The sequence below is a fragment of the Bolinopsis microptera genome, chromosome 1, assembly GCF_026151205.1.
Source record: "Bolinopsis microptera isolate Bmic1 chromosome 1, MBARI_Bmic_1.0, whole genome shotgun sequence".
NCBI lineage: Eukaryota > Metazoa > Ctenophora > Tentaculata > Lobata > Bolinopsidae > Bolinopsis > Bolinopsis microptera.
Genome location: NC_087072.1, coordinates 1878472 through 1901807, shown reverse-complemented (window position 1 = coordinate 1901807; position 23336 = coordinate 1878472). Strand labels below are relative to the sequence as shown.

General features: G+C 41.2%; 1 protein-coding gene across 6 annotated transcripts; it reads left to right on the top strand.

Annotated features, from left to right (window-relative positions):
- The first annotated feature begins 819 nt into the window (after positions 1 to 819).
- On the top strand, positions 820 to 22472 carry LOC134826797 (RNA-binding protein Pasilla-like). Of its 6 annotated transcripts, none has more exons than XM_063839332.1 (3): positions 17486 to 18287; positions 18404 to 18540; positions 20428 to 22472. In XM_063839332.1, exon 3 carries the CDS (start codon positions 20667 to 20669, stop codon positions 21543 to 21545), a length of 879 nt encoding a protein of 292 aa, XP_063695402.1. In that variant the 5' UTR covers positions 17486 to 18287; positions 18404 to 18540; positions 20428 to 20666; the 3' UTR covers positions 21546 to 22472. The 6 variants fall into 6 exon arrangements, with proteins under 6 accessions (XP_063695387.1, XP_063695374.1, XP_063695402.1 ...); XM_063839324.1 differs by having other exon boundaries at positions 18404 to 18561; XM_063839317.1 differs by lacking the exons at positions 17486 to 18287; positions 18404 to 18540 and adding an exon at positions 820 to 923.
- The last annotated feature ends 864 nt before the right edge of the window (positions 22473 to 23336 follow it).

Here is a 23336-nt window from a genome sequence, read left to right as displayed (position 1 = left end):
GTAACTTGAAGCTGTTGTTCAAGTATAGACTCTAGAGTATAGAGGTAGTCTGGCATTATAGTCGGTAACTTGAAGCTGTTGTTCAAGTATAGACTCTAGAGTATAGAGGTAGTCTGGCATTATAGCCAGTAACTTGAAGCTGTTGTTCAAGTATAGACTCTAGAGTATAGAGGTAGTCTGGCATTATAGTCGGTAACTTGAAGCTGTTGTTCAAGTATAGACTCTAGAGTATAGAGGTAGTCTGGCATTATAGTCGGTAACTTGAAGCTGTTGTTCAAGTATAGACTCTAGAGTATAGAGGTAGTCTGGCATTATAGTCGGTAACTTGAAGCTGTTGTTCAAGTATAGACTCTAGAGTATAGAGGTAGTCTGGCATTATAGTCGGTAACTTGAAGCTGTTGTTCAAGTATAGACTCTAGAGTATAGAGGTAGTCTGGCATTATAGACTCTAGAGTATAGAGGTAGTCTGGCATTATAGTCGGTAACTTGAAGCTGTTGTTCAAGTATAGACTCTAGAGTATAGAGGTAGTCTGGCATTATAGTCGGTAACTTGAAGCTGTTGTTCAAGTATAGACTCTAGAGTATAGAGGTAGTCTGGTACTCTAGAGTATAGAGGTAGTCTGGCTACCCGGAAATGCTGTGTACTGGCAGAGGCTAAAAGGCGCCAGTCAGGCACTTCCAAACAACACACGTGGTCGAACCCACCCGGGCATCATTTCCTTCACTAAATTGGAGTGTATTCTTCGCTTTATTAGCTTTAATTGCCTGCACGTTCTTGTTTAGTGGCGATCAGGAGAGAGACTGCACGCAACAACCGATAGCATGAGTACTGCTTGATACAAGCACTATTATTGTTTTTAAATGATTGCTTTGTTCACTCTGTACGTCGTTTTCTTGGACATGACGGAAGGTTGCGATCCATGGTAGGTTTAACTTTATTGTTCGTTTGAGACAGGGCGGCCTTTTTGCTACTAAAAGACGCTTTACAAGCATTTCATTCTTAACGTTGAGACGTGTTGAAAACTTTGATGCGATGACCGAGCCTAAAGCCTGAAAAGAGTTGCCCTCCTAAACGTATTTGCCCGCCAATATTGAATATATAGCCGATGATTATATAGTATCCTAGCCGACCTAGTCATTATTCACATAAATATAGCAAAATCACTGGTGACTGTGATAGCACTGAAAAGCACATACACTAAATTTCAGCACTTCGTAGCCTATGTCTAAAAAGCACCTCATCCACCCCACGTGCGACATACGTGTGTGTTAGGAAATGTGAATGTTTCAATTGTTTTACCATTCGATTTAGATTCAACTTCGATTAAATTTAGATTTCTAGAAATGATTGAAGATGATTGAAGATGATTGAAGATGGGATCCATGTAGTTAAACAACCAGATATCAACCTGGCCCGATCTAAAACCGCTGTCATACAAATCACATCCTCACTAATCCACTCTATTCTTGGTTTATTATAAATAGATTAAGAACACGGTGGTGATCAATTAACGTGTTGCTAATTGAACTGATCTCAAAATCATTCAGTTCATTTGAATTGACACTTTACTATCACTACATATAAAAGGCAATGAATTGTTACTCATTTCGGCGACTAACTCATTCGTAGTCATATTATTATTAACTACTTAAATTGTGCAAGTCTCGAATTCCATATAACACTCTATAACCCAGTCAAAGTGCTGGGGAGATACTATATCTTTTCTCTCACTGTCCTCTTTCTGGCTTTGATTCTAAAGATAAATCAAGCTTGTTAAATTCATGAATTTCTCTCTCCTGTAAACCCTAAGTTTTCTCTTTAACTCTAATTCTGGGCAAGCTATTCTGGAAGTAACGGTTCTCATGGCGGAGGAGACTAGACCCAGTTCCTGGACGAGTAAAACAGTGTTAAATTAAAACTTACAGTTCCTGTATAAATTAACCGGGGTAATTAAAACTTACAGTTCCTGTAGAAATTAAACAGTGTTTAATTAAAACGAACTGGGCCAGGCCGGGTAGCACCGTAAACCAGGATAGCATAATCAGCAACCACCAAGTCCTTCTTTCCCTGAACTACGCGTGTACAATAAAATTTTCACCGCTAAAATAAGAGAATTAAGAATTAATTGGGTAAATTACACGTATAAGCCACATGACGTCACGTGTAAGCCACGTGACGTCACGTGATGTCATATGACGTCACGTGACGTCACGTGACACTTCAACCTTAAGCCGATTGCACCTCATTTTCGTCACATGACCGCTGCTTTAATTCGACATTCCGTAACGACCTCTTTGTCCTAAACTTATTTTTTGACCTCCACTCAAGCAGCTAATCTATGTAGTTGGGCACTTAAACCTCGACCATGTCAGTCAACAACTCGACCTTTGCTTGATTTACCATCTCCTTTACCGGGAGCGGCATTGTTCAGGTTTTCAAGAAATTTACCGCTATAAAGTTTATAGCGGTATAAAGTTTGGGTTTTGTAGAAATTTACAGCCTGTAAAAATCATGCTATCGTTAAGAAGCTAGGTTAACTAAATGGCTCACAATATTCACTTACTCAATAATGAGCCGTAGAGAGAGCTACCGTATAGCTACCGTATAGTTAAACGTGCTACTCGGTGTTTATTGTAATACTTGTAGCTAGTTGTTGAATGTAGACCTACTAGGATGTGCCCTTCAGAGGGTAATTGTTAGCACAGAGGTGAATTAAGGAGTAAGATCTGTTGAAGGGTCACAGGGGGCACACTTTACTACGTGTTGAGTAGCTTATTAGCACTCTGGATTTACATCCCCATTCCCCAATTGGGAGCAATTCATCTAAGGTAGTGCGGCCTCTTAAAACAATCAACATGTTCTTCATAACCCCTCCCCTTTTCAAACTTGGGCTAGGGCAATAAGCTTCTTCAGGCAATTTCAGGCAACCCATTAGTAAATTGTAATATGCTCCTTCATAAAGATTGCCATTAGTAAATTGTAATTGCAAAATATCTCTCATCCTGGATGCAAAATCTTTGATATACTTTGGAGAAATAATGGTTTAATTTCAGCCTTCTCGGAAATTTGAGGACTTAAGAGTCGCAACTTCCGGTTACATCGCCCATTCCCGTACATGTTCGGTCGACTACAGCCCTGTATTAAACATCTTAATCTTGTACAAATCAGCCCTTAAGCACATAAATACCCTCCATAATTTGAGGCCTGCCAATTAGCTAATAAGAGCATGTCAACCGATGTAAGGAAGCTTACAAGTTAAACCCATTCTAGACCTCTAATTTGTTTTACGGTTGACATGCAGATTGCAGTGGCTTTCATCTCTTTGTACCAAAAACACGCTGTGTACCCCTAACACAGAATTGATGAAAGGTTCAATCGGTCTGTGCTACCAGTTGTGACAGATAATTGCTCTTCAGTCCAAGCATTCCGATTCGTTCAAGTTTCTTTGTTGACCGCAAGGGCACGTTTCCGTTTAGTCAGTGCACTAATAACCCCCTAGTAACCGACCGTCCGACAGTCCATAGCGGCCGAATATCTCGTGTGTACCATGGAGATCCTGTAGTTGCCTAGTCTCTGACCTGCGTTCACATTTTAGCAGTCTGACGTACTACCTGTCCGGAATCCCATCTAGTTAGCTCGAGCTAATGCTCGCTGTATTTCCCGTCTTACTTTTAGTCGTGTTGTCTTATATAAACGCTGCTGTTTTCTAGTTTGGTTCAATCCAACTGAGTTTTAACACCTCTCACCGGCAACCTTTTCATGTGTTTTACCCAACTCTCAAGCATCTCCCTCGCACATCACGCACCCCCCTATAATATGTATCACAGCACCTGTCAGACTCAATGTTACTGGCGACTGTCCTCTTGATTGCTGTCACGGTGTCTTGACAAACTCAATATGCCGCCGCGGCTTTGAGGTAAGTGGTCATTCTGAAGAATACGCATCCCTGGTTACTCCCTGGTTACCAATAATAAGTATCCCTGGTTACAAATAATATGTAACCCTGGTTACCAATAATAAGTATCCCTGGTTACCAATAATAAGTATCCCTGGTTACCAATAATACGTATCACTGGTTACCAATAATTCTGGTTACCATAATAAGTATCTCTGGTTACCAATAATAAGTATCCCTGGTTACCAATAATAAGTATCCCTGGTTACCAATAATACGTATCCCTGGTTACCAATAATAAGTATCCCTGGTTACCAATAATAAGTATCCTTGGTTACCAATAATATGTATCTCTGGTTACCAATAATAAGTATCCCTGGTTACTCCCTGGTTACCAATAATATGTATCCCTCATGGTTACAAATAATATGTATCCCTGGTTAGTGGTTACCAATAATACGTATCCCTGGTTACCAATAATACGTATCCCTGGTTACCATTAATAAGTATCCCTGGTTACCAATAATAAGTATCCCTGGTTACCAATAATAAGTATCCCTGGTTACCAATAATAACTATCCCTGGTTACCAATAATAAGTATCCCTGGTTACCAATAATAAGTATCCCTGGTTACCAATAATAAGTATCCCTGGTTACCAATAATAAGTATCCCTGGTTACCATTAATATGTATCCCTGGTTACTCCCTGGTTACCATTAATAAGTATCCCTGGTTACCATTAATAAGTATCCCTGGTTACCAATAATACGTATCCCTGGTTACCAATAATAAGTATCCCTGGTTACCATTAATATGTATCCCTGGTTACTCCCTGGTTACCATTAATAAGTATCCCTGGTTACCATTAATAAGTATCCCTGGTTACCAATAATACGTATCCCTGGTTACCAATAATATATATCCCTGGTTACCAATAATATGTATCCCTGGTTTCCAATACTTTAAGTTATGATGTGACACTCACATAGAAGGGCGCTCATAGAAGGAGTAGAGGTTTATTATCGGTAAATAGTAGACTGAGGGATATATATCGCTTGAAGTGAGCATGATGTTATAAGTTCGTCAGGTTGATCCAGGCACACAGTGAGGAGTTAACTGAACCCCTGGACATTTTACTTCAAGTTCAGCAACTGTGACCTGGTAAAGCTTCGTAAGAGGAAGTTAGTGGCAGCATTTTAACTAATTTCACTATTGTTGTAGTGTACGATGGTCCTTTCAAACATATACGTTCACTATTTAAGTCTATATAACTATTTAAGTCTTCGCTTTACCGCCGGCGGTTAAGAATTGTCTCTCTTGAGGATCATAGGCCTTCAAATACTTCTGCGGAAAAGATCAACCAAATTTGTTAAACCCATCTTATGATCTTTATAAATTTTACCGACGCTCAAATGCTTTACCCTTCAGGGATCTATCATTCCCTCCTAAGCAAAATACCCTGAATTGGGTTATAACGGGCTTACAGTTACTGCATTTATTAAAATCGCCCGTTTTCATTTAGTAGTTCATTCCATTTACTCATTTAGTTGCATTGTCCGAACCGCGCTGCATTTTTTAGTTTGACTCTTTAATTTAAAATGTTTAAAGTATAAACCGTGTTGTTAGTTGTACACTAACTAAAGTTTCACTAACCACTATTCGCGTTTAACCAACTCCCTGCTCCCGCTTCATCCCCACAAGGATCAGATTTGTAAGTCAGCTGTCAGACTCGTAGTCATGGCGACTGGTCTCCTGATTCTTGTAACAAAGTAACTGAGTCTTGACAAGTTATTTGAGGTGTGTGGCATGTCTGATGTCTGTGAGGACGGACGTGGCTAGAGCTGTCTGATCAGGGAGGGTTGTTATAGCTGTGTGAGTCGCGAGTAGAAGGTCTTTATTAGTATTTCCTGGTGACCTGAGTAAAATGTTCAATTATAATGTCAACTTGTCAGCTGAGTTCATGTTTCCGGGGTCTAATGATGGACTGTATAGTGTAATCTGTGTAGCAATCTGTACATTATTCTTGGAGTCCTTCCAATAAATTTACCCGAAAGATGGCCGGATCTTCTCCATAAACAGCTGTAATCTGTATAGAGGACTCCTCTTCAGTTGTATAGTGTATAGGTAACTACTTTGGTAACACTGATTTGCAGTACTCTAGATATAGAATCTTCAGTTCAACAAAGAAGTAACAAATTGTACATCTCAACAAGAAGTACATCTTCACAACTCCACTACAATTGTACTATTAATCAGCAGTCGACTACATTCCAGCTAGTGCTGCTTGGAATGCATTATAATTCCATTTTACCCGGCCGGAAAGTAGGTCTGGTTTGATCTGTCTACCAAGCAACCTTAGTTGGATAAATTATCACCTGACCTGGCGTACAAGGTCTGGGTGCACGACCTTGTGTTGGTATCTGACCACGTACTGGTGGTATGTGACCTAATTGTATCGGTATGTTTAATCCACCGTTCTATGAATGAAGTGCAACGCCTTATATTTAAACAGTTTTTGAATCCTTTCTTCGTTACTTACCAATACAACATAATATATATATATATTATAGTACCTGATAACCTTAAGGCTTAAATGGACGTCAAAAACCCTACTTGCAGCATACAGTGAACTCTTCAAATATCTGTTGTCAGGTAGCTGGTATTTTAGTATCTCACCTGTACTGGTGAACATTACTTATTAATTAAAATGGAATTGAGGTTCCGTACAGACCAACCGTCATTTGAAACGAATTTAGACAACTACCTGGCTGTCATGTCAGTTATGTCAGTTATGTGTCTTGGTTGGTCCTACCTGCGAAAAAACTGAGAGAAATGATAATTTTCCAGCAGTCAAACTCCTGATAAAGCAACTGTATTATTATCGACGTAATAAAGAGGCTATAAGTTTAACAAAGTTGCAGAACCCCTGGCGTACCTCGCATGGTGATCACTACAGTAAGTGTACAAGATCCCCTAGTTAAACAGCAGCTCCCTTCAGCACTAACAGGTAGTTACTGCCTGGTAACCAGTAACCTAGTAACCAGTAACCTAGTAACCTAGGTAGTTACTGCCTGGTAGTGTGACGGAGTACGAGGTAAGGTTTGTTACTTTTCTGGGTTCCTTCTCCGCGGGGGCCCTACTCTAATCAGGCAACCTTACTCTTCAACTCAGTCACACAGTCTTACGTTAAGTTAAGAAAACTTAGCACCCTTTGCACCCTTCCGGCACTCACACAAAAAGTACATCAAGGAAATAAGATGAGAATTAAAGAGTTAAACATTAACAAGTGTGCTACATATTACTAGCAGAGCAGGAGGTATGTTGTAGTGTACCAGAGTACCAGCTCATCCCTTCAGGACTCAATGTCAGAGTTTGTACGCTAGCTGTGTTTAACCAGACACAGATTAATTATCATTCTCTCTCTCTCTCTCTCTCTCCCCCTGCAGCTACTACCTATCCCACTAGTACATGTGGTGTGGGTTATAACCGTGTACAACAACCCCTGTTTACCTGTCCACGCACTACTTCTGCTTCGTAGTAGTACTAGTAGTGTCGTGTTGTATAAATCAGGTACACTTTGTTCTGACTTGCTGCAACTTTGTATCTAGTTTAAAAGATTCCTAGTTTTCAGTTCTGGACTCCCTTCCGTCTGTCATGTGATGGGTTCATACTGTTAAAGACTTAAAGGTACAGTAATTGGGATAATTCGGCTTTTTAAAGGTATAGTAATTGGTAAAGGGTTCACTTTTGCTCTGGGTCCCTTCTCTTTTTAACCCTCAGAATTAGGGCTCATCTTTGCAATACAAGTAATTCTGACAGCTGCCTCTCCGACAAACAGCTCCTGATGTTCCCTTTTGTAGTTAAAATCACACGTTAAACACGACCTGCCAACCTTACTGTAAAATATATTCAGTTTCTGTAAAATATTCAGGCTGCACTTGTTATCCCTGGTTTGATCCGTTCTAGACACCTATCTTAGTTCAACACGCCGCGAGTAATGGGTCCTTTCATTTACTGAATAAGTTACTGGCTTCTCTATGGCTTTTGGTTAATCCTTATAATTTTGTGCTGTCGAAAGCTTTGCTAAATCACCAATTTGGGCAACCTGTTGAAGCCCATTTGAAGGCGCTGCCTGTTGAGGGTTAGAAGTCAGAAACTTCAATTTAATTTGAACAAAATTGCACATAATTAGATGATTTATTTTACCGTCCGACTTTACATGAATATTGTCTATTACTGGGACCTTGTTCTCGAAAGTAATAGACAATACAATAGAAAGTGAATGTATTGAAGCTTGACAGAGACAGCGTTCGGACTTTGCGAATGGTAGTTACTGGCGGGTATTTTCTTGAAGGTATTTACAGTAAGGTATTTACTGTCGGACCTGTAGTTTGGTACCAATATAGAAATAAGAGGTCTCTCCAAACAACGGAGTTTGAAATTTCTATTATAAAGATTAAATGTTGTGATGCAACAGGTTCAATTACTATTCAGTATTAACTATTATCACAATTTCCCCACCAGCGCATTGATATAATTTTATAATCATATCGACCCACCTACTTCTTGATCAAAGACAATCTTATCTTTTCTCGATGAAATATTTAAAACGTCTTATTCAGTCGGTAGAACGACAGTATGAAAAGACAATAGAGTTTTACAATTTAACCGGCTCGTAAAAGAAGCATGTTTAGAAAGTAAGCCCTTTTTACTTTTATCTATGATAACCATTGTTACCAAAAGTATAACATATAATAGAACAGAATAGAATCAAATATATAACATAAGTATAACATTTTAATATGTACCCATCGATCCTTGTTTAAACAAAATCTAATTTTAGACTCTATTCCATTACCTTGCTCATTAAAAGATTTAAAACTGCACTTTCAACCGTTAGAATGAAAGCATTAAAGTAACAAAGAACAATAGAGTTTTAAAATGTACGCAACCGATAAAAGGAACATGTTTAGTTAAAATCTCCTCTTTTATTCTTATCGCCGATTATGAGTGTTACCATAACAAGCCCAGCTCCCGATAAAAACATAACCTGATCCTTATCTATTCTCATCAAGATATTTAAAACGTCATTTTCAGCCAGTAAAATGACAGTACGGAAAGACAATAGAGTTTTAAAATGTATACTGCAGCATGTTTAGCAATAGTCCCTTTTTGTACTTTTATCAACGATTACCATTGTTACCATAACACATATATACGATCTATATTATCACATCAGCCAAGCAGCTGATAAGTTACCTGACATGCAAGTTTTGCCTGCTGCTGATCGTAGTTTTACAATTTACTGGGTCCAGAGGCCACGTGACCGATCCTTCCTCGGGATAATCTTCAACTTTATGAAATATTCGCGAGCAGCTATATTAGCAAGCTGGGATATATGTTATGCGTGTTCTTAAACCGGAGCAGTGCGTTACAATCAAACGTGCTTGTTCGAAGGGCAGGATTTTCAGACATTTGCTAAGTTTTACGACGCTCCGTGCTTGACGGAGGGCTGGTCAACCAATCGAAACTTTAAACTGGTCCCGACGGTGCAATGATTACCGTTAGCATGCAAATCATTCAGCTGGTAGTTTTATCATAATGAGTCTGGTTTTAAATTTCTCTTCGTGTGATGCAGTTGGTTTTATGATCATAACTTGCGATGATACGCTTTTAACTAAGAGTATTTTACTGATAGTCTCGATTTTGCCGATGTTCACTCGTTCGTAACAGAATGGAGCGCTTATGCTAGGTAACCAGTGGCTAGGTAGTAGTTGCTAGGTAGTAGTTGCTAGGTAGTAGTTGCTAGGTAGTAGTTGCTAGGTAGTAGTTGCTAGGTAGTAGTTGCCTAGTAACAGTGGCCCAGATCTCTAGGTAACAGTGGCCCAGGTCGCGCCACTAGTTCCCAGTGAAATAATGTAGCGGGGGTTTAATTTAATATTTGGTAAGCAGCTTAGCGAACTAATGAATGAACGGTTTGCCTCCAGCTTGCTCAGAGTAACTCCGCGGAGTTATAAGCTCACGCAGCTTATGTTGCTTCAGGTAATTTCTTTCCGAGATATGCACCGTCATTGCGTCCTTTGTAGGGGTGATTGAACTGTTTTAGCTGCTGTTTTGTTGTAGGCCTGGTTTTCGATCGTGCTACAAATGTTTGCCAACTTCAGTTTTTGGACCGTTAAATTGCAGAGGGGTTGCTGCTAACTGTATAACTAGATATCAACCAGATATTATCACAACTAAGACACGTCTTCTGCGTGATCTCCACCTATAAAGCTATAAGTACACTGCCCGCTCAAGATGTGCAATCGATAGTTCCAGATTAACTTTTATCTGTACATGAGGGATATCTTGCGGACCTCCTCGGTTGATCTGATAGGCCCCCTGCTGAGTCCAGCTAGTAATCACTTCAGTCCTCCTAAATTGTATCCTCCCCAGAGCACCACCTCATTGTAAGTCCAGCTAGTACTCACTTCAGTCCTCCTAAATTGTATCCTCCCCAGAACAGCACCTCATTGCTTTGTTTGTTTATCCAGGACACTCAGTACAGTTTGTTGACGGATGTGCTGCAGTTGCTAGACTATATTCAACTGTTCGTAAGAAAACATTTGTACACCTCATTTGTCTACCTTTAGTTGTTCAGCTAAATCTGAGTTTGTTCCGATTTTCTTGGCTTGACCATGATGTAGTAGGTACCTCACATGTTCCGATATCTATTGTAACCAGTGACACGTGGCAGTCGAATTTTGTAAACTCACGAATTATTCCTAATCCACACTCAGGCACTGCCACTAGGCTATCATATTCTAGATTTTTTACTTGTCGCAGTAACCGGGATAAAGATAATTTTACACAGAATACATATTCTAGAAGGCTGGATAACTGAGTGCTCTTTGCTGGGCAAGGACAGCTTTTCACACAAAACTCCTAATTTCGGCATATAACGTTTTCAGAGGTGATGACTGATGATGTATATTATTCCCTGGCATCTATTTATGCAAAATATTAGGTTTAACCACTGTGCTGTGTTTTCTCTCTCTCCGTCTCTTTTTAAGGCCTGCTCTATAATCGTCATTTTCAAGCTCAGCTCTTTTGCCGATTCGCTTTTTTTCTTGTAGTAGCATGTGAGGCGTTAACAATTTCTAATTTTAAGCTTGTTGAGCGACACTTGTGTTTTCATACAATTTATCATGCATAAAATAATGCGTCGCTTCTCATAATCTGCTTTATTTGCGGCTCACATTTGTTTTTTCTCTTATCATTTTGCTACTTGTGAAAGTGTCCTCTCACGTCCGATTATTAGATTATTAGTAACAGTTGTGTACCCAGCGTGACAAATCTGCGGATAATTCTATCTTAAAGTAACAAAACTTTGTAAATGTGTAACGGTGTAACAAACACCTCATATGTGATCAATACTCTATACTTTTAGAGAAGTTTTTGTCTTAGATTTTACTCCTTAAGATTTGAATAGCTGAATGAAACTTGAGTAACGTTCAATTTATTTGCTGTGAGATTTGACATTGCGGTATTATTATTATAAACATATTAGATATGCGAGTGCGGATGGTTTCGCAGAATAGCATTTGTATGATTATTTGTTTTTCATACCGCTGGAGTCCTTTCCACACTAAGTTTTTCGAGGAACGTAGACTTTCTATTCTCTTCTGTAAATTTTTGGACGGATTAATACTATAACTTTAAGTATGGTGTTGTTTCTCGGGAAAATAAAATGCGACGACATAATCTCCAGGGCATGATGATAGTTCCTCCCACTTGTCGATAAAAATAGCGAACTGTGAAGTGCCATTAGCCGAGGAAACCCTTTAACATAATCTGATAATCTGTGGCCAGGAATATTACAGTTATTATCATACCGCTTGCATCTATGATAATGATTATTCGGCATGATATCACACTATTGCATATTGCAGTTTATTGATATCAGCAAGTTATAATAGTGTTACCCGGTATTACCCGGAGGTATTTGCCCTGCACGGCGGGTTTATCAAAGAGTTGAGATTTAATCTGATCCCAATTCAGGAAGTTCACTCTCTTATCTCACGATATGATCATCCCGTCAGTCCTGTCAGTCTTGGCAGTCTCTTTTTTGTAAGTATAAATTGTAAGCTGAGCATATCATCCATACTATACGAGGATTCATTAGCAACATTCGTGCCTTCTGATAATTATCACATAGATTAAAAGGATTTAAAACCAGCAGTGTAGCCCCTTGATTCCCATTACATTAACGCTGTCGGGTGCTCACTCCTCTCCTGATCCCTCACAAATTGACATATTTTGTAGATATTTAAGCACCCTGAAAGCCCTTTCTTGGAGCACATACAATTGATGGCATGAATTTTAAAGAATTCGAAGTTTTTCATGTTTCTACCTCATAAAAATGTCCGTCTTATAAAGTCATAAAGCTAATAAACAACATTTTTAGAATCATTCAAAATTACTAAATCCTTATACTTATGTATTTATGGGTGATCTCACTTGGCATTTATAATGATAGATGGTGTGCATTCAGCCAGAACGTGGAATTTTGTTTATAAATAGCTCTGAAATGAAGCCCACTTACGCGAATAAAACCTTTTGAACGTACGATAAATGAGTGCATAGTTCAATCTCAAGATACTGCATCTGACTTCTCACTACTGCAACAACATGGCCTTAATTAGGACAAGAATAGAAATCATCTAATCAACACAACCTGATAATTGCATTAATTAGGTAATATGTCAAGCACGACTACAATGTACAATGTATCTGTTTCATTCTTTCCACCTTCAGTTGGTTTCCTATCACGCCCTCCTCTGTCAAGTTTTCTCTGAGCGTGCACTGCCAGGCTTCTCTTACAACCTTTGAAATGATCTCTGTAGTCAAACCTTGTAAATCATTCAGAATCCTGATTAGTGATTCTGTATCAGATTTCCGCGGTAGTGTTGACGGTACTGTCTACTGTAGAGGGTAGAACTAGAACTCTACCCAACCTTTCACAGTCTACATTCTCATTTCTTCAACAACACTCACAGCACCAGGACTAAGACGTCAAACTACCAATAAGCATACAACTGAAGTTCTTAAGAAGTATGATGATGATGAAGATGATTGTCGATTACGATGGCTGGCAGCATGGTGTCCACTTTGTCACCGATAATACCGGCTGTGAAGGATGAGGCGGTGGTGTTATACAACATGACTATATGGCTGCTTGCAGCATGGTGGTGGTGGTATTTGTATTAATCAATCATTCCGGGAGGTACTGTGTGTTATACAGCATGACAGTAGTCAGTCCCTCCCGCCATATCAGTGTATTCGTTAGCTCTGTCATAGGATACTACTACTCAGTCCCACAGCTAAAATTACTTTTAAACTACTTTCTATTGGTGTTTGGTCTGAAGTCACATCGATTAAATTAGCATGGTTCATGTTCTGCTACCCCCACTGAGGTTTGCCGCTTTAATGTTAACGTCTAACCATTCAAGAACTTCATTTATAGATATATATCTATTTTACTTTTTAGCGCAGCATTCCTGTAGCCAACATTATGTTCGTATATCACTCATCAAGAAGGCTCAAAACTTGCTAAGTTAGGTTCCCACGTACCTGCTAAACGTAAATCTCGCTGTTTTCGAAGGTCTTCTATCCGGCTCTTATATTTCTCAGATTTGATCAGCTATTTATCGTCTTATTTGCGGAGTATATCGTTAAGTTAATACTGGATACGCCCGTTCCGTACGCGGTGAAGCCTGGTTTGGGTAGTTTTGGGTTGGCTTAGTTTTGGCACTGGCAATATCCGCTCACAGCCCACAAACTCCTATTTAATGGCCGTACTGTCATCAAGAGAGCATGATGTCGTTACCAGGGTTACCTGCTCTCTAACTGGGTAGAGATATCCTGCCAGCTTCTGACTACAGTGTCAAAAGAGGTCGAGACAGCAGGTTTGGTCTCTTCTCGTCAGGCTGATAGGTTAGATAGAGGACCTATGGCAGGAGGCTCACGCTGTCAGGTGCTGCAGTGCACTTTACGACATGAGAGCCGGCCGGGGGAACAACGTCAACTCCCTTATCAGCGGACCCTTCAACACTTGCTGTTCTGTACACTCCTACTGATCACGTGCTACTACCAGTCCGGCTGATTGGGCCCTGGCTGACAGCCACTCCCCACGTGATACGCTAAATTAGACCTGCCTCGGGTTTCTTTCTCTTCCGCGGGTCCTGGAGATCTTTTAGTGTTGCTCATCGAGCCGATCTTTTACAGGTCTTCTTGACTCACTCTCACCTCAACACTTGGTCGCTGAGCAGCTATGAGCGCTGCCAGTTTGACACGTTATTTATCCTGTAGGATCGTTATTTGTGCGGCTTTATCCACTCTAATTATTGTTTCAGTCTCCAGAGGTGACTAATGTTTGTTGAGTCTAACTTCAGACCCGCGTTCATTGTTTCAATTGTTGGTTGAGGTATAAACTCTTAACGACGTGAGCTAATAGTTACCACGGGGAAGACAGGACGTTATTAACTTGGTCGGGCTTCCTTGAGTTGCAACAAATCACACAATCCCATCCAAACCATTTCGGTTGACTCCTGTTAATTGTTCGTTACTATCGGAGCTCTCCAACTATGAGTTCACTTTGACAAATCTAACCTTTTTTTAATTCTTTGATTAGCTTGAGCCACAGTAGTCGCCAGGCCTGTCAATATATTTACAGCGCTTAACCCAAGATAATTTACCTTGGTAGCACAAAACCTAGTCCAGTATGTCCAGCAGTCCAAGCCGGTCACCATTGGCTCACTGACCGCAGGGCAACAGTGTTAAACCAATAGCTCGCGCGTTTGTTCTGGTGCATATTTACAGCTTATAATTTTAGTAATTACAGCTAACACGGTTCGCATTTTCCACTTTTTTAACGAGCTCCTTTAAAAGTTGCTCTACAGCTGCCTGTAAGTGGTACCGGCGTTGTGTCCTTCCCTTTCTCTCTTGCTACTTTATTATGTAGAATATACCCAGTCTTCGACACTTTTACACTCACATTTTCTTCTACCTGTCGAATCTCTTCAAGAGTCATTAGCAGATGGTATAGGACTGACAGATTAAAAATCATATCTGTTATGATATTGATATCAGTTTACCTGATCATCCCCGGTAAACGGCGAACTCATTTATCCAATTGAATGTTCGTACAACAAGGACTTTTCCCTCGGCCCCTCATGTTTCAACAACCATGTTCACTTCAAGTAGTTCATTCATTTTGATATTCTCCCCGGTATCGTCAGGCCAGCTGTATTACTATTATAATCCTCCGTCTGAGTCGAGTTATTGGCGGGGAATGTGTCAGTATTCTGGGTGAACGAGCGAGAAGGGGTAATCTGACACCGATGTAACATCTTGTTTACATAGAAGAGTATAGCCAGTTGTTGCCAATATATCTGGAGCCCCGTGTAGTAAACACTAAACATATAGTCTGCACGCCCTAAGTCCTTCAAGTTTCATTGTAATAATATGTAGGTCCAGTTTGTTTGAGCTTGTTTTTAACTTTTTAACCCTGTGTTCGGCTACAAAAAGTGTGCGCGTGCTATATATGTGATATGACAGAATATATATAATATTCTCACACTATCTTCATGTGCCTTATACCTTATTATATCCTGACACGGGACAATAGTCCTCTCTCCTTTGTTTGCCTGTCACGTGACCAGCTTCTCAACCTCAGGAGCACCGTACTCTCGTTTTAATTGGATACCACGATTAGAATTAACAAAGGATCCTGCAGTTGGGAAGGGGAGTGGGTTGCAGCGAGCGAGCTCTCTTTTCATCGTCAACACAATAGGGTACATCCGGCTTAACCAGCCTAGCTACAGTGCCTTACATATTTACATCTACTTCTCGTTGTAGGGTTGCTCTAATTTTCTTTAGACTGTAGTGTTTGGGGACCGGATAATTCGTCCCTCCTGAGGGGTTATAAGGAACCTTTAGCAGTAGTGTCCCTCACTGTTGGGAGCTACACTCTGCCTGGTTTAGCAGTAGGATACGTGCAGCTCCCACTCCCCTGAGGTGTGAACACGACACTTTATATGCAGTGTAATGACCACACTCAATTACTCAAAATGTAATGTATTCCACTTTTACTACATATGTTTTGCCTTTCTTGGACACCCGCTTTTGCTGGAGTTATTACAAACTGTACTAGCTGCCGATACTTGCTACCTTTCTCTCTTAATTGGCGATCATAGTGGCAATTTATTTTCAGTCTTTGTGGAGACATTTTTAATTAGGTGGCGTCCCATATTTACGTGAACAAGTATTGTGCTACTCTTGGTAAGATTTACTAGCCTGTATAATGACAATCAGTACATATATCACCCTGGGTTTATTGAGGAAACCATATTGTTGTATCTTCTTCCCGAGATAGCCTACCATTGTCACGGCTAACTTACCGCTCTGTGCACTAATAAACCTAGGTCAGATCAAACTATCAAATGTAACAATTTAATAATTTGTCATTGTTTTACTAAGTGGTTTTTCAGACTGCCGTCTTCGAAATCAAAAGATCTTTTTCTGTCATATCTGTTCTCCGTTGTCTATTTCTTTCCATTGCACCTGCTCATTGATTGTGATTGTTTGAGCTTCCGAGATGATTCTTTAAGAAATCCGGTCAGTGGTTATTAATAGAGTTAGTATATATATATATATAGTTGGAATACCCCGTGACGGATGGATTCTTTATTAGCGCGTGTTTCGTATCAAAAAGTGGCCGTGGTTACTCGAGTATAACCACTGTAATTGTGGATGGTTTAGCGTGATCTTGATGATAATTGAATAATCGAGTGGCACTGCAGCTAAAACATCACACGGTCGTTAGCCTCAATATACATTCTATCTAATGACCCCCTTTTTTAATCTAATTCTCCCCTTTTTCTCTTCTCATATACGATGTACTTATGACATGCGATAGTCGGTGATATTGACGGTACATGCATAAACATGAAATGTAAATAGTATACACAACCTGTTCTATTTTACTTGGATATAAGTGTGATAATTTAATCACACTTAATCTTTAATCACGGCTTAGTGGCTCAGTTGGTTAATCCAGGCCTGGTATTGCTTGAGGTACCAGGTTCGATTCCCGACTCTGCCACTAGCCGTGGGGTGAGCGTCGTCGACGCTCAGCTAAGGATCCTGAGTGGTCTATGCAGCCCCCCGGTCCACTCAGCCAAATACTCGAGAAATCGGGTGTGAGGGTTAAATGAGGAGCTGCCCATTGCAGCAAAGTCTCGGGCGAAGAAAGTATGGTACACACTACCTTAACCGTCACTGGCCTAATGTATAATTGAATCCTTCGGCTTCCTGTAATTGGCTGGTTACACACTTGTGTAACAATGTGGCTGTTGGAATGTCCGAAGTAAAATAAGAATTGAGATAAAAAAAATGTGCAGTTCATTACCCCACTTACTACACAATCTATATCCCAATTTCTCACAATTTCCGACGATTACTCTCAGCTCAAACAGCTTTACTCCGTCATATAGTATACAATCTACATCTCTCTGTAGTCGAGCTAGCTTGCGCTGCAGTGCGATATTTGACCTATACTTGACTGTTGTTTTGCTTGTATTCGAGAAGCGTCATTATGCTGTTACATTTTCATCAGTATAACGTCTCATCTCTTCCTCCCCCCTCAACTTTCCTCCCTGAGTCATGTCTCCAAATGTTGCTGGTTTACAGTGTAGTGTTTTCCGCACCTCAACACTCATCAGAGTGACAACCTACACACTCCTCCCACTACTCCCACTCTTTTTGTGGGTGTAGTGGGAGTATTGCTGTGTAAGTATTGTGTCAGCTGCTCAGCTATTTGACCTTTTTTCCATTGTAGACCAGATACTTTTTATATTTATATATACTTGCTTATTGTGGTACCTTGTTAAGATGGCGCCTTTGGGGCCGCTCCTTGTCCCTTGATAGTATTGGTTTGTTTTCTCCCTTAGTGTGTACTGGAAATCTGTCATGAAATATAAGGGTGTGCCTTTATTCTGAAATGCTTCAGACTCTGATGATTTGCTTACTGTCGTTTAACAGAGTTCATCAGTACTGCTATACCTCACTCACTAGTCACTACAAACATAGTCACTCATCTGCCAATATGATATCATGTTATATTGATCGTATATGCTAGATTCTTGATAAATAATCAGAAATTTTCAGTAGAATCATATGATGATAGAGGGACGAAAGTTGTCTCCCCAAAATGTGGAAATGAAAGATGTAGGATAGTCGTGGAGTAGTCATTGTGGCCTTTCTCAGCCTGATTGGCTTTGTTAAGGCACGCTCGTCATGATATCTGTGTAATGCACTGCCTGGCCAGATAGGGACTTGTTATATTGCAGGTAATAAATCGTGCACTACTTGTCAAAAGTTAGAGGAATATGGCTTTTCATCAGGACTACTACTTTCTAAAGCCTACAGTTTTGTTGTGATTTTGTCTAATTTAATACTATTCTAGACGTGTTACCAGGGTAACCCACGTGTGACCACGTGTTACCTAGTGGGGGTTGAGCCAGCTGAGAAGCCATATCCTCTCCGTTGGGTCTGGACCAGAGCCCTGATCTTGGTTTAAAGCATGTCACATACACAGCTGAGGTTAACGAATCACGAAGCCTGGTATTACCTAGCCGTCCGTCTTTCTATTCAAGCACTTCGCAAATGTTCTATAATCTGGGAAAAAAACATCTCTTAATTGAAACCTCTCTACTAAATCTGGACTACTATACACTTCAATCACTAGCAGTCTCAATCTCAGTAACTCCTAGATCCTCTAATTTCAATATATTGTCAACATTTCTCCCACCTCTCTCTCTCTTTCCCTCAAAGTATTATGTGACATTGTGCAGCAGCAGCAGCAGCAGCAGCAGCAGCAGCAGCAGCAGCAGCAGCAGCAGCAGCAGCAGCAGCAGCAGCAGCAGCAGCAGCAGCAGCAGCAGCAGCAGCAGCAGCAGCAGCAGCAGCAGCAGCAGCAGCAGCAGCAGCAGCAGCAGCAGCAGCAGCAGCAGCAGCAGCAGCAGCAGCAGCAGCAGCAGCAGCAGCAGCAGCAGCAGCAGCAGCAGCAGCAGCAGCAGCAGCAGCAGCAGCAGAGCAGCAGCAGCAGCAGCAGCAGCAGCAGCAGCAGCAGCAGCAGCAGCAGCAGCAGCAGCAGCAGCAGCAGCAGCAGCAGCAGCAGCAGCAGCAGCAGGCCTTCTATCTCTTCTCACAATAAGAAATACATGTTAAGTACACGTCATAATACCCCGGAGCTGTGTACTGCAATTGTTTTACTTGGACCAGTACATGTCCAGCAACTGTGTAGAAACCCGTGTACTCCTTTATAAAGCGTGCCATCTGTAATTGTCTTGTACAATGATTAACTGTAACAATAACTGTGTGTAATGCATGATCGCAGAGCTGTCTATTCGTCAACCACAACACATTCATTAACCAGGTCAATCAATCCGTTCATTAAAATCTCTTGGATTCAACATATCCCGCTTATTACCACACCCTTCATTTCATAAAGTTTTCATGGGTTCAATCCTGTCCCGCAATTCAGATTGGTATATCCCACTCGTAGTATTTCCTATATGCTATCTGATAAACAAACTTGTTTCTTCCTTGCTGAATTAGCCCCCTTGCAAATGATATATTTGTTCCATTTTACCAGTAGCAGCTTTGTTCGGTAACGTGGCTACTGATTTGCTTTTGTGAATATTTTAATTCCGGGTTGGTAGCCATTAATCTTTGATTAATAATTTAACAAAGCTATTTCTAAATTTCAAAGATTGTGGGCTGTCACCTAATCAGCATATATACACAATTGATATCTAAATAATTCGTTTATAAGTGTGTCAACTGTCACTATATGATGATTTTAGCAGCGCAGATTTTTAACACCTATAGTGTTCCAAACGTATTTTGTTGATCCCAATTTTGATGATCCCAGATTGAACACTGAATGAAAACATTTTTTTCTCGGGCCATCGCAACGGAATCAATTTGTACTAAGAACTATTTTTGGGAAGTCCGTTAGTTGACCTTACAAGTGCACGCATATAGGACAATAAAAATGTGTATCAAGTTACATTTGTTTAACGATATGTGTCCTACGAGAACTTGTTACTACTCAGCCTAATCAATTACAATATTCCAAACCGGGTGTTAAATATGTTTAGACCTGACAACATAAAATCTTTCTAAACTTTAAAGTTCTAGGCACTAATTATACAGCCTATCAATTGTACCATGTTTTTCAGTGTTCGATCAGGATTGTCATCTCAAGTGTGGGTCAATAGAATAAGCCAAACTCTAATCGCAAATATAGCTCTATCTCCGTTTGAAGCTTAATCCAATTTATCTATCTCCCATTAATACATGGTATTTGCATGTTATTTACAGCACATTTTGCAGCACTTAGTACAATGACAGAAGCAGACTCGAGTAGATTACCCCAGACTGGGTCGGTAACGGTTAAGGTTCTTATACCCAACTATCTCGCAGGAGCCCTCATAGGTAAGGGCGGGGAAGAGCTCAACATAATCCGAAAACAAACAGGTGGAATTATCAAGTTGTCTCAGAATAAGGCCTATTATCCGGGTACCGATGAGAGGGTGGTCCTCATTAAGGGGAGGCCGGACTCTGCTTTTGCCCTGCTAAAACTCGTTCATAGTAAGATCAGGACGAGGAAAGCTCCTCCCATAATAAACGGTAGACCGTTTAATGAGATCAGGTTGCAGCAAATGAAGCTCATCATAGCCAACTCCACCGCTGGTAAGGTTATTGGAACCGGGGGAGAGGTGATAAAGATGATCCAGCAGGAACACAACGTCAAACTTTTCATCACCAACGTGGATAACCCCAAAGAGAAGCGGATCCAGAACGAAAGAATCTGCACTGTTAAAGGAGATGAGCTCTCAGTCAACAGGTGCATGATTGATCTGGTAGAAAGGATAGCAGCTGATGAGATGGCTGATTTGGACACTAACATAGACTATCCTAAGTGCGAGGACGGAGACGTGATCTTCGGAATGGAGAGGCCAGTATTCATGCCCGGTCTGGGAATGGGCATCTCCATGCCTGGTATGGCCGGTATTTCTTCCTTGGGTCCTTCCTACGAGGACTTGTTCATGCTGCAAGAACAAACCAAAGCTCTTCAAGCAATGTCAGGGTTATCACAAGGTCATGGCGGTGTGTTACAGGTTAACCCTCTAGCCGCGGGTATTCAGGGCATGTCCTCAGTGAATGGAGGACTCATGGGATCTCAACCTGGTTTGCAGTTAATGATGGATCCGTATAAAAGATTACTCGGACAGAAGCAGGATATGGAGATCCTGACTCCCGAGATGGCAATGATGAAAGACTTCAGTGGGAATATGGTGGTGGACCAGTACGCAGATCCGTGGCCTAAACAACAGCAGAACCAGCTCCAGTCCCTTCTCTTACAGAACCCAACACTGGCAGCCCAGCAGGTTGCAGCCAAACAACAGGCCGAACAGTACACTCAGGCTCCCCAGGAGCAATTCCTCATCCCAAACTCTTTGACTGGGTCTGTGCAACTAGGTCTTGGTAAAAGGTTCACCCAGGCCACCCCTACATCTGCTCAGCTGCTCATGAGTTGATCAACAGAGCCAACGGACTTACCACCTCAGGAATCTATCAGTCACCTCTCATGTCCCACGTGGCTACGTCCAATTCTATAGCTGCACAAACAGCAGCAATACAGCAAGCTGCCCAGAATGCTGCTATCCAGCAACAGATTCAGCTACAGGCACTGCAGCAACAGACTCAGCCGAACCCCCTCATTCAACAGCAGAACTCATCCCTCCAGGCGCTCCAGGACGCTCAGCTTCAAGTCCAGGCTCAGGCAGCTCAGATCCAAGCTCTACAGGCCCAATCAAACCAGCTCCACAGTAACAATGTGGCCCAAGCTCAGCTTCACGCCCAAGTACAGGCCCAGCTGATGATGAACCAGCAGAACGCAGCCGTGCACGGTCATCACAGCAGCAAGAAGCAGAGGTATCATCCGTATGGGATCCCACCCCCTCCTCCACCTCCCTCTGCTGTAGAAGCAGCTCCCATGCCCCCTAAACAGGTTTCTGTAGCTCCTCAGGTGCAAGCTCCCCCAACACCCTCAGTGGCTCCCACCATCTCACAGCCGGCTACTGCCGCCGCAAGCAGCTAGGCTTTTCTCGTCTTCAGCGATCCAGACTAGATATGAGATCACCGCGTTGCTTAGCAACCGTAACACGTAAGAAGAAAGACACCCTCTAATCTACCCAGTCAAAGATCCTTAGGTCTAGGAGTTGTTGTTAGGTCATTAATCCGAGATTTGTAAAATAGACACACGTCAAGTGTTGCGCGAGAATAGTTGGTCGGGCGATCGAGAGCATCGCTAGTTTGCAGAGGGTTGAAACTGAAAGAGAATTGGAAAATTTGTTTGTTTTATTTGTAAATTTATTTGTTTATGTTGAAATTATTATATCTTCGAATGACTGGAATGTTATTATTTATATATTCTGATCAATAGAAGAGTATCTATTGTAAAATCTCGCTTTTCATTTATTCTGTAGAGACTCAAATATTGACTTCATCAACAATGAACGTAAATAAAAAGAAAAATTATAAATGGATTAATGAGCAGAACGACAGTAAGAATGAAGAAGACTCTTTTATATTAATCAAGCTCAAATCTGAAATAAGAAATAAAAACAATACCTAAAATACAGCTTAGGGGTAGTTAACATATTACGTAATTGACAAAAATGTTTGTTGTCCAAACTTAATGAAAATTCATATACGAGTTCAAGGGACCACTAGCTACAAGTAGAGCACCTAATATCTGGATTTTGGGCATGTTCAGGGTATTTGGCTAAAATGGGCCTAATTTGGACAAAATATGGGCGTGGCTTTAACGGGTGATACTCGTAAAATATCTGTTCCAGGACCGTCGACGAGTCCAACTCGGCGCGCGTCCTGGTAGGTTGTAAACCTACAAGCGTGGCTGCCCCGCGGGCACTGTTTGGCGGTTGGGGTCCCCTTAAAAGTTTGGTCACCGGTCCTAGTTTGTTGTTCAACTGCTATCTCGAAACCAAGTTTGACAAAAAAATCAGGGTGAACCCCCCCCCCCCCCCCCCCCTTAATTTGCGAGCGTGCTAAATCACTCTACAGTCGATCTTCGAGATTGTTCTTAAAGGGCTCCCAACAGTTGAAACCAACTTCTATCGATGCGATGTATTTTGGCCTTGGACGCTGATTCTGAATCACCACCCCCTTGATTGACGATGTCAATCCTTCGCATCTCGCTGATCTGTGGTTGCGAGAAGCATTATTTGATGCGCGCGCGACCCAGTAGTGCATCGCGCTACAAGGTAAAAGTAAAAATGCTTCACGCGCGGCGCTTGTGTATTGTG